The sequence below is a fragment of the Tachyglossus aculeatus genome, chromosome 21 (assembly GCF_015852505.1).
Source record: "Tachyglossus aculeatus isolate mTacAcu1 chromosome 21, mTacAcu1.pri, whole genome shotgun sequence".
In the NCBI taxonomy this organism is placed as follows: domain Eukaryota; kingdom Metazoa; phylum Chordata; class Mammalia; order Monotremata; family Tachyglossidae; genus Tachyglossus; species Tachyglossus aculeatus.
In genome coordinates this window covers 1,408,922-1,421,199 of record NC_052086.1, presented here as the reverse complement: position 1 = coordinate 1,421,199, position 12,278 = coordinate 1,408,922, and the positions used below count along the sequence as shown (strand labels likewise).

The 12,278-nt window shown below is 50.6% G+C and overlaps 2 protein-coding genes across 3 annotated transcripts in view; one reads left to right on the top strand and one right to left on the bottom strand.

The window, feature by feature from the left end:
* The window catches only part of YDJC (YdjC chitooligosaccharide deacetylase homolog), a 34,167-nt gene extending 32,604 nt beyond the window's left edge, over positions 1–1,563 (bottom strand). For both annotated transcript variants that reach the window (XM_038763030.1, XM_038763031.1), the window contains exon 1: positions 1,530–1,563. The gene's annotated coding sequence lies outside the window, so the exon portion shown is untranslated. The remainder of the gene's footprint in view (positions 1–1,529) is intronic.
* Positions 1,564–2,122: 559 nt separating this feature from the next.
* On the top strand, positions 2,123–11,854 carry SDF2L1 (stromal cell derived factor 2 like 1). Its single transcript, XM_038763353.1, has 3 exons — positions 2,123–2,304; positions 8,821–9,017; positions 11,368–11,854. The coding sequence occupies exons 1-3, from the start codon at positions 2,133–2,135 to the stop codon at positions 11,644–11,646; spliced, it is 648 nt and encodes a 215-aa protein (XP_038619281.1). The 5' UTR covers positions 2,123–2,132; the 3' UTR covers positions 11,647–11,854.
* Positions 11,855–12,278: the final 424 nt, after the last annotated feature.

Below are 12,278 nucleotides of genomic sequence, written 5' to 3'. Positions count from 1 at the left end.
CTTGTGGGACAACCTGATCACCTTGTTACCTCCCCAGTGCTTAGAACAGTGCTTTGCACATAGTAAGCGCGTAACAAATGCCGTCATTATTATTATTATTATTTGGAGTCCGAGGTCATGGGTTCAAATCCCGGCTCTGCCAATTGTCAGTTGGGTGACTTGGGGCAAGTCACTTCACTTCTCTGGGCCTCAGTTCCCTCATCTGCAAAATGGGGGTGAAGACCGTGAGCCCCCGATCACCTTGCAACCTCCCCAGTGCTTAGAATAGCGCTTTGCACATAGCGCTTAATACATGCCGTCATCATTATTATTATTTCACTTCTCTGTGCCTCAGTTGCCACATCTGTAAAATGGGGACTAAGATGGTGAGCCCCACATGGGACATGGACGGTGTCCAACCTGATTCTCTCAGCACTGCCTCAGCGCTTAGAACAGTGCGTTACATTCATTCAATCGTATTTATTGAGCGCTTACTGTGTGCAGAGCACTGTACTAAGCGCTTGGGAAGTGCAAGTTGGCAACATATAGAGACGGTCCCTACCCAATAGTGGGCTCACAGTCTAGAAGGGGGAACATGCAGCGTGGCTCAGTGGAAAGAGCCCGGGCTTTGGAGTCAGAGGTCGTGGGTTCAAATCCCGACTCCGCCCAATTGTCGGCTGGATGACTTTGGGCAAGTCACTTCATTCATTCAATCGTATTTATTGAGTGCTTACTGTGTGCAGAGCACTGTACTAGGCGCTTGGGAAGTACAAGTCGGCAACATATAGAGAGGGTCCCTACCCAACAGTGGGCTCACAGTCTTTGCACATAGTAAGCGCTTAACAAATGCCATTATTATTATTATTAATAGTGTCTGGCACACAGTAAGCACTTAATCGTATTTATTGAGCGCTTACTGTGTGCAGAGCACTGTACTAGGCGCTTGGGAAGTCCAAATTGGCAACAGATAGAGACAGTCCCTACCCAACAGTGGGCTCACAGTCTTTGCACATAGTAAGCGCTTAACAAATGCCATTATTATTATTATTATTATTAACAGTGTCTGGCACACAGTAAGCACTTAATCAATCAATCGTATTTATTGAGCGCTTACTGTGTGCAGAGCACTGTACTAGGCGCTTGGGAAGTCCAAGTTGGCAACATATAGAGACGGTCCCTACCCAACAGTGGGCTCACAGTCTTTGCATATAGTAAGCGCTTAACAAATGCCATTATTATTATTATTATTAACAGTGTCTGGCACACAGTAAGCACTTAATCAATCAATCGTATTTATTGAGCGCTTACTGTGTGCAGAGCACTGTACTAGGCGCTTGGGAAGTCCAAGTTGGCAACATATAGAGACGGTCCCTACCCAACAGTGGGCTCACAGTCTAGAAGGGGGAGACAGACAACAAAACAAAACATATCAACAAAATAAAATAAATAGAATAGATATGTAAACACAGTCTAGAAGGAGGAGACAGACAACAAAACAAATCAGCAAAATAAAATAAATAGACTAGATAGGTAAACACCACAAGTATTACCTGGGTTCTAATTCCAGCTCTGCCTCTTGTCTGGTGGGTGACCTTGGGCTTGTCACTTCCCTTCTCTGGGCCTCAGGGGCCTCATCTGTAAAATGGGGACTTCAGGCCGTTTCAACCTGTTGAGGTTTCCGCCTCAGCGCTCAGTACAGTGCCCGGCACATAGTAGGCGCCTAACCGTGATACCACTTTAAGAAAAAAAAAAAAGTTCCAGGCGCGGTGGGCCCACGGCGCATGCGCGGGGCGGTGGGCCCACAGCGCATGCGCGGGGAGGTGCGCTGGTTTTTCCCGCCCCCCCCACCCCCGCGGGTCTGCCTGCTCTGCTATTGGTCGGCGCCAGCGGGAGCCAATCAGCGCCTCCGTCGTGTCGCCCGCCGCCGTGGCCACGCCCCCTCGCGGGGACGCGCTCCCCCCCGCAACGGCCGATTGGGGGCGGGGCCGAAAGTAAGAGCCGGCCAATGGGAGCGCCGGGCCGAAAGTAAGCTACGGCCAATGGGAGGGCGGGTCAGGCCGGGGCTCGCCCCCGATTGGCTGCCGCTTGTAGCCGCTGTCTTCCGTTGGCGGCGTGTGATTGGTCCGGAGGTGGAGGAGAAGGAGGTGGGAAGGATGCGGCGCTTGGGGCCGCCGCCGCCCCGGCTGCTCCTGCTGCACCTTCTGCTAAGCGTTGCGGTCCCGGGCCAAGCCGACGCCAAGGCGGTCACCTGCGGCTCCGTGCTCAAGCTGCTCAACACGCGCCACGGCGTCCGCCTGCACTCCCATGACGTCAAATACGGATCCGGTGGGGCTGGGGGCCGCCGCGGACGGGGGGAGGGGGCCGGGTAACAATAATAATAACGTCATTTACTAAGCGCTTACTAGGTGCCAAGCACTGTTCTAAGCGCTGGGGAGGTTACAAGGGGATCAGGTTGCCCCACAGGGGGGCTCGCAGTCTTCATCCCCATTTTACAGGTGAGGGAATCGATCAATGGTATTTATTGAGCGCTTACTGTGTGCAGAGCACTGGACTAAGCGCTTGGGAAGTCCAAGGGAACAGAGAAGTGAAGTGACTTAATAATAATGGCATTTATTAAGCGATTACTAGGTGCAAAGCGCTGTTCTAAGCGCTGGGGAGGTTACAGGGAGATCGGGGGGCTCACAGTCTTCATCCCCATTTTACAGAGGAGGGAACAGAGAAGTGAAGTGACAATAATAATAGTGATGGCGTTTATTAAGCGTTTACTAGGTGCAAAGCACTGTTCTAAGCGCTGGGGAGGTTACAGGGAGATCAGGTTGTTCCACGGGGGGCTCACAGTCTTCATCCCCATTTTACAGAGGAGGGAACAGAGAAGTGAAGTGACTTAATAATAATAATAATGGCATTTATTAAGCGCTTACTTTGTGCAAAGCACTGTTCTAAGCGCTAGGGAGGTTACAGGGTGATCAGGTTGCCCCACAGGGGGGCTCGCAGTCTTCATCCCCATTTTACAGGTGAGGGAACAGAGAAGTGAAGTGACAATAATAATAATGATGGCATTTATTAAGCGCTTACTAGGTGCAAAGCACTGTTCTAAGCGCTGGGGAGGTTACAGGGAGATCAGGTTGTTCCACGGGGGGGCTCACAGCCTTCGTCCCCATTTTACAGATGAGGGAACGAGAAGTGAAGTGACAGTAATAATAATGGCATTTATTAAGCGCTTACTAGGTGCAAAGCACTGTTCTAAGCGCTGGGGAGGATACAAGGTGGTTAGGTTGCCCCACGGGGGGGCTTACAGTCTTCATCCCCATTTTACAGATGAGGGAATCAATCAATGGTATTTATTGAGCGCTTACTGTGTGCAGAGCACTGGACTAAGCGCTTGGGAAGCACAAGGGACCAGAGAAGTGAAGTGACTTAATAATAATGGCATTTATTAAGCGATTACTAGGTGCAAAGCGCTGTTCTAAGCGCTGGGGAGGTTACAGGGAGATCAGGGGGGGCTCACAGTCTTCATCCCCATTTTACAGAGGAGGGAACAGAGAAGTGAAGTGACTTAATAATAATAGTGGTATTTATTAAGCGCTTACTAGGTGCAAAGCACTGTTCTAAGCGCTGGAGAGGTTGCAGGGAGATCAGGTTGTTCCACGGGGGCTCACAGTCTTCATCCTCATTTTACAGATGAGGGAACAGAGAAGTGAAGTGACTTAATAATAATGATGGGCGTTTATTAAGCGCTTACTAGGTGCAAAGCCCTGTTCTAAGCGCTGGGGAGGTTACAAGGTGATCAGGTTGCCCCACAGCGGGGCTCACAGTCTTCATCCCCATTTTACAGATGAGGGAATCAATCAATGGTATTTATTGAGCGCTTACTGTGTGCAGAGCACTGGACTAAGCGCTTGGGAAGCACAAGGGACCAGAGAAGTGAAGTGACTTAATAATAATGGCATTTATTAAGCGATTACTAGGTGCAAAGCGCTGTTCTAAGCGCTGGGGAGGTTACAGGGAGATCAGGGGGGCTCACAGTCTTCATCCCCATTTTACAGAGGAGGGAACAGAGAAGTGAAGTGACAATAATAATAATAATGGCATTTATTAAGCACTTACTAGGTGTAAAGCGCCGTTCTAAGCGCTGGGGAGGTTTCAAGGAGATCAGGCTGTTCCACGGGGGGCTCACAGTCTTCATCCCCATTTTACAGAGGAGGGAACAGAGAAGTGAAGTGACTTAATAATAATGATGGCATTTATTAAGCGCTTACTAGGTGCAAAGCACTGTTCTAAGCGCTGGGGAGGTTACAAGGCGATCAGGTTGTCCCACGGGTGGGGCTCACAGACTTCATCCCCATTTTACAGGTGAGGGAATCAATCGTATTTATTGAGCGCTTACTGTGTGCAGAGCACTGGACTAAGCGTTTGGGAAGTCCAAGGGAACAGAGAAGTGAAGTGACTTAATAATAATAATAATGGCATTTATTAAGCGCTTACTAGGTGCAAAGCGCTGTTATAAGCACTGGGGAGGTTTCAAGGAGATCAGGTTGTTCCACGGGGGGGCTCACGGTCTTAATCCCCATTTGACAGAGGAGGGAACAGAGAAGTGAAGTGACTTAATAATAATAATAATGGCATTTATTAAGCGCTTACTAGGTGCAAAGCACTGTTCTAAGCGCTGGGGAAGTTACAAGGGGATCAGGTTGTCCCACGGGGGGCTCACAGTCTTCATCCCCATTTTACAGATGAGGGAAAAGAGAAGTGAAGTGACCTGCCCCAAGTCACACAGCTAAGTGGCAGAGCCGGGATTTGAACCCATGACCTCTGACTCTGAAGCTCGCGCTCTTATCGCTGAGCCACGCTGCTTCTCTGTCACAGCTTCAGCCAATAATACTAATAATGATGGCATTTATTAGGCGCTTACCAGGTGCAAAGCACTGTTCTAAGCGATGGGGGGGTTACAAGGTGATCAGGTTGCCCAACAGGGGGGCTCCCAGTCTTCGTCCCCATTTTACAGATGAGGTAACTGAGGCCCAGAGAAGTGAAGTGACTTGCCCCAAGTCACCCAGCTGACAATTGGCAGAGCCGGGATTTGAACCCATGACCTCTGACTCTAAAGCCCGCGCTCTTTCCGCTGAGCCACGCAGTGCTTCTCTGTCACGGCTTCAGCCAATAATAATAATAATGAGGGTATTTATTAAGCGCTTACTAGGTGCAAAGCACTGTTCTAAGCGCTGGGGAGGTTACAAGGAGATCAGGTTGCCCCACGGGGGGCTCACAGTCTTCATCCCCATTTTACAGATGAGGGAACTGAGGCCGAGAGAAGTGAAGTGACTTGCCCCAAGTCACACAGCTGACAAGTGGCAGAGGCAGGATTTGAACCCATGACCTCTGACTCCAAAGCCCGGGCGATTTCCACTGAGCCACGCTACTAATTACATATTCATTCATTCAATCGTATTTATTGAGCGCTGACTGTGTGCAGAGCACTGTACTAAGCGCTTGGGAAGTACAAGTTGGCAACATCTAGAGACGGTCCCTCCGCAACTTTACTATTCTATTTATTTTATTTTGTGAATATGTTTGGTTTCGTTGTCCGTCTCCCCCTTCTAGACCGTGAGCCCGCCGTTGGGTAGGGACCGTCTCTGTATGTTGCCAACTTGGGCTTCCCAAGCGCTTAGTACAGTGCTCTGCACACAGTAAGCGCTCAATAAATACGACTGAATGAATGAATGAATAAAGAGAGACAATCTGGGAAGCAGCGTGGATCAGTGGAAAGAGGCGCTCGCACACAGACTGTGTGCGGAGCACTGGACTAAGCGCTCCTGGTTGGGGGGGGGGGATGCGATTTCAGCAACCTCCCCAATCAATCAATCGTATTTATTGAGCGCTTACTGTGTGCAGAGCACTGTACCAAGCACTTAATCAATCCATCGATCGTATTGAGCACTTACAGTGTGCAGAGCACCAACCCAAGCGCTTAATCAGTCAATCAGTCGTATTTATTGAGCGCTTACTGTGTGCAGAGCACCATACCGAGCACTTAATCAATCAATCAATCGTATTTATTGAGCGCTTACTGTGTGCTGAGCACTGTACCAAGCGCTTAATCAGTCAATCGATCGTATTTATTGAGCGCTTACTGTGTGCTGAGCACCGTACCAAGCGCTTAATCAGTCAATCAGTCATATTTATTGAGCGCTTACTGTGTGCCGAGCACTGTACCAAGCGCTTAATCAGTCAATCGTATTTATTGAGCGCTTACTGTGTGCAGAGCACCGTACCAAGCGCTTAATCAATCGTATGTATTGAGCGCTTACTGTGTGCCAAGCACTGTACCCAGCGCTTAATCAATCAATTGTATTTATTGAGCGCTTACTGTGTGCCAAGCACCGTACCAAGCGCTTAATCAGTCAATCAGTCGTATTTATTGAGCGCTTACTGTGTGCAGAGCACCGTACCAAGCGCTTAATCAGTCAATCGTATGTATTGAGCGCTTACTGTGTGCCAAGCACTGTACCAAGCGCTTAATCAGTCAATCAATCATATTTATTGAGCGCTTACTGTGTGCCGAGCACCGTACCCAGCGCTTAATCAATCAATTAATCGTATTTATTGAGCGCTTACTGTGTGCCGAGCACCGTACGAAGCACTTAATCAATCAGTCGTATTTATTGAGCGCTTACTGTGTGCAGAGCACCGTACCAAGCGCTTAATCAATCGTATGTATTGAGCGCTTACTGTGTGCCAAGCACTGTACCCAGCGCTTAATCAATCAATTGTATTTATTGAGCGCTTACTGTGTGCCAAGCACCGTACCAAGCGCTTAATCAGTCAATCAGTCGTATTTATTGAGCGCTTACTGTGTGCAGAGCACCGTACCAAGCGCTTAATCAGTCAATCGTATGTATTGAGCGCTTACTGTGTGCCAAGCACTGTACCAAGCGCTTAATCAGTCAATCAATCGTATTTATTGAGCGCTTACTGTGTGCCGAGCACCGTACCCAGCGCTTAATCAATCAATCAATCGTATTTATTGAGCGCTTACTGTGTGCCGAGCACCGTACGAAGCACTTAATCAATCAGTCGTATTTATTGAGCGCTTACTGTGTGCAGAGCACCGTACCAAGCGCTTAATCAATCGTATGTATTGAGCGCTTACTGTGTGCCGAGCACTGTACCAAGCGCTTAATCAGTTAATCAATCGTATGTATTGAGCGCTTACTGTGTGCCGAGCACCGTACCCAGCGCTTAATCAGTCAATCAATCGTATTTATTGAGCGCTTACTGTGTGCAGAGCACCGTACCAAGCGCTTAATCAGTCAATCGTATGTATTGAGCGCTTACTGTGTGCCGAGCACTGTACCAAGCGCTTAATCAGTCAATCAATCGTATTTATTGAGCGCTTACTGTGTGCCGAGCACCGTACCGAGCGCTTTATCAGTCAATCAATCGTATTGAGCGCTTACCGTGTGCCGAGCACCGTACCAAGCGCTTAATCAGCCAATCAATCGTATTTATTGAGCGCTTACTGTGTGCCGAGCACCGTACCAAGCGCTTAATCAATCAATCGTATTTATTGAGTGGTTACTGTGTGCCAAGCACTGTACCAAGCGCTTAATCAGTCAATCAATCGTATGTATTGAGCGCTTACTGTGTGCCGAGCACCGTACCCAGCGCTTAATCAGTCAATCGATCGTATTTATTGAGCGCTTACTGTGTGCAGAGCACCGTACCAAGCGCTTAATCAGTCAATCGTATGTATTGAGCGCTTACTGTGTGCCAAGCACTGTACCAAGCGCTTAATCAGTCAATCAGTCGTATTTATTGAGCGCTTACTGTGTGCCGAGCACCGTACCCAGCGCTTAATCAGTCAATCAATCGTATTTATTGAGCGCTTACTGTGTGCCGAGCACCGTACCAAGCGCTTAATCAGTCAATCGTATGTATTGAGCGCTTACTGTGTGCCAAGCACTGTACCAAGCGCTTAATCAGTCAATCAATCGTATTTATTGAGCGCTTACTGTGTGCCGAGCACCGTACCAAGCGCTTTATCAGTCAATCAATCGTATTGAGCGCTTACCGTGTGCCGAGCACTGTACCAAGCGCTTAATCAGCCAATCAATCGTATTTATTGAGCGCTTACTGTGTGCCGAGCACCGTACCAAGCGCTTAATCAATCAATCGTATTTATTGAGTGGTTACTGTGTGCCAAGCACTGTACCCAGCGCTTAATCAATCAATCAATCGTATTTATTGAGCGCTTACTGTGTGCAGAGCACCGTGCCCAGCGCTTAATCAGTCAGTCAATTGTATTTATTGAGCGCTTACTGTGTGCCGAGCACCGTACCAAGCACGTAATCAGTCAATCAATCGTATTTATTGAGCGCTTACTGTGTGCAGAGCACCGTACCAAGCGCTTAATCAGCCAATCAATCGTACTTATTGAGCGCTTACTGTGTGCCGAGCACCGTACCAAGCGCTTAATCAATCAATCAATCGTATTGAGCGCTTACTGTGTGCAGAGCACCCTACCAAGCGCTTAATCAGTCAATCAATCGTATTTATTGAGCGCTTACAGTGTGCAGAGCACCGTACCGAGCGCTTGGGAAGTGCAAGTTGGCAACCTCCGCAGCGCTTAGAGCGGTGCTTGGCACATAGTAAGCACTTAATAAATGCCATTATTATTATTATTATCATCATCATCATTACTATTATTATTATTATTATTATTATAATTATTATTATTATTATTATTACTTCAGAAGGGCTTTGAGGGTGGCAGAGCGGTGGGGGGGCGGTCTGAGGGCTGGGAAGCGGGAACCCTGACGGCACCCCCGCGTCCGGGCACAGGCAGCGGGCAGCAGTCGGTGACGGGCGTGGAGGTGTCAGACGACGCCAACAGCTACTGGCGGATCCGCGGCAAGACGGACGGCGCGTGCCCGCGGGGCAGCCCCGTGCGCTGTGGCCAGGCCTTACGCCTCACCCACGTGAACACGGGCAAGAACCTGCACACCCACCACTTCCCCTCGCCGCTGTCCAACAACCAGGTGAGGGGCCGGCCGGAGGGCCGCGGGGGCACATCCCGGGCACCCCGAGAGGGACGGGCACCTGCGGTCCGGTGGGCGGCCGGCGTAGACTCCATTTCCCGGTGGTAACGACGGTACCTGTTAAGCGCTTACTACGTGCCAAGCGCTGTCTGAAGCACCGGGGCAGGGCATCGGGCATCCCACCCCGCTGGCCGTCGGCCCCGGCCATCGTAGACTCCATTTCCCGTGGCTCAGTGGGAACGAGCCCGGGCTTTGGAGTCAGAGGTTGTGGGTTCGAATCCCGACTCCGCCACATGTCTGCTGTGTGACCTTGGGCAAGTCACTTCACTTCTCTGAGCCTCAGTTCCCTCATCTGGAAAATGGGGATTGACTGTGAGCCCCGCGTGGGACAACCTGATCACCTTGTATCCCCCCCGGTGCTTAGAACAGTGCTTTGCACATAATAAGCACTTAATAAATGCCATTATTATTATTATTATTATTATTATCATTATTATTATTTCCCAGTGCTACCCATGGTAATGACGGTATCTGTTAAGCGCTTACTACGTGCCAAGCACTGTCTGAAGCACCGGCGCAGGGTATCGGGCATCCCACCCCGCTGGCCATCGGCCCCGGCCATCGTAGACTCGATTTCCCGGTGCTACTGATGGTAACGATGGTATCTGTTAAGCGCTTACTACGTGCCAAACACTGTCTGAAGCACCGGGGGACATCCAAGGTGATCAGTTCCCTCATCTGTAAAATGGGGATGAAGACTGTGAGCCCCATGAGGGACAACCTGATCACCTTGTAACCTCCCCAGCGCTTAGAACAGTGCTTTGCTCATAGTAAGCGCTTAATAAATGCCATTATTATTATTATTATTATCAGAGTCTTAATCCCCATTTTCCAAGTGGGGTCACGTAATAAATGCCAACTGTCTGAAGCTCCGGGGGACATCCAAGGTGATCAGTCCCCTCATCTGTAAAATGGGGGTGAAGACTGTGAGCCCCACGAGGGACAAGCTGATGACCTTGTAACCTCCCTAGCGCTTAGAACAGTGCTTTGCACAGAGTAAGTGCTTAATAAATGCCATTATTATTATTATTATTATCAGAGTCTTAATCCCCATTTTCCAAATGCCAACTGTCTGAAGCACCGGGGGACATCCAAGGTGATCGGTTCCCTCATCTGGAAAACGGGGATGAAGACGGTGAGCCCCACGAGGGACAAGCTGATCACCTTGTAACCTCCCCAGCGCTTAGAACAGTGCTTTGCACATAGTAAGCGCTTAATTAATTCCATTATTATCATCATCATCATCATCATCATCATCAATCGTGTTTATTGAGCACTTACTATGTGCAGAGCACTCTACTAAGCGCTTGGGAAGTACAAATTGGCAACATATAGAGACAGTCCCTACCCAACAGTGGGCTCACAGTCTAAAAGGGGGAGACAGAGAACAAAACCAAACATACTAACAAAATAAATCCCCATTTTCCAGGTGGGGTCACTTAATAAATGCCAACTGTCTGAAGCACTGGGGGACATCCAAGGTGATCAGTCCCCTCATCTGTAAAATGGGGGTGAAGACTGTGAGCCCCACGAGGGACAACCTGATCACCTTGTAACCTCCCCAGCGCTTAGAACAGTGCTTGGCACGTAGTAAGCGCTTAATTAATGCCATTATTATTATTATTATCAGAGTCTTAATCCCCATTTTCCAAATGCCAACTGTCTGAAGCACCGGGGGACATCCAAGGTGATCAGTTCCCTCATCTGTAAAACGGGGATGAAGACTGTGAGGCCCACGAGGGACAAGCTGATCACCTTGTAACCTCCCCAGCGCTTAGAACAGTGCTTTGCACGTAGTAAGCGCTTAATTAATGCCATTATTATTATTATTATCAGAGTCTTAATCCCCATTTTCCGAATGCCAACTGTCTGAAGCACCGGGGGACATCCAAGGTGATCAGTCCACTCATCTGTAAAACGGGGATAAAGACTGTGAGCCCCACGAGGGACAACCTGATCACCTTGTAACCTCCCCAGCGCTTAGAACAGTGCTTTGCACGTAGTAAGCGCTTAATAACTGCCATTATTATCAGAGTCTTAATCCCCATTTTCCATCACCGAGGCCCAGAGAGGTTGTGAGGTGCCCAAAGCCACACAGCTAAGTGGTGGAGGCGTGGAGGGCCCCTTAGGTGCCCGGGGCGGAGAGGGAGCTCGGCGGGCGGGCGCGGGACCCTCTGTCAATCAATCAATCGTATTTATTGAGCGCTGACTGTGCAGAGCACTGTACTAAGCGCTTGGGAAGTACAAGCCGGCAGCATCTAGAGACGGTCCCTGCGTCCCGGCCCCGCAGGAGGTGAGCGCCTTCGGGGACGACGGGGAAGGAGACGAGCTGGACGTCTGGACGGTGCAGTGCAGCGGGCCGCACTGGGAGAGAGGGGCCGCCGTGCGCTTCAGGCACCCGGCCACGGACGTCTTCCTGGCCATCACCGGCGAGCAGTACGGCCACCCCATCCGCGGGCAGCGGGAGGTCCACGGCATGCCCGGCGCCGGCCCGCACAGCGCGTGGAAGGCGGCCGAGGGCGTCTTCATCCGGCCCGGCCCGGAGCCCGGCGGCCACGATGAGCTCTGACCGCCCGCGGGCCCACCGAGGCGGGACGGCGGGATGGGCGGGCGAGGGCATTCCCGCGCCGGGAGGCCTCCGCTCCTGCCCGCTGCTGCTGGGTGGGCACGGGGGGCGAATGGCTCCTCACCTTCCCTCATGGACACCCCCCAATTTGCCCGAAAAGAGCAATAAACGGCCCGCGAGCGGGCCCTTCCCGGAGCAATTTCTGGCGCTTCGGGGCGGGGGACGCCGGGTGGGCTTGGGACCCCCGCGGGTGGAAGGGCATCCACCCGCTTGAAGCCGGGGTTATATATATAATGGCATTTATTAAGCCATTATACAGTGCTCTGCACATAGTAAGCGCTCAATAAATACGATTGATTGATTTTATTAAGCGCTTACTATGTGCAAAGCCCTGTTCTAAGCGCCGGGGTGGTTACAAGGTGATCGTGTTGTCCCACCGGGGGCTCACAGTCTTCATCCCCATTTTCCAGGTGAGGGAACTGAGGCCCGGAGAAGTGATGCGACTCACCCAAAGTCACTCAGCTGACAATGGGCGGAGCCGGGATTCGAACCCTTGACCTCTGACTCCAAAGCCTGGGCTCTTTCCACTGAGCCACGCTGCGGGGTTGGCCGCTTTTGGGGGGGCAGGAGGGGCC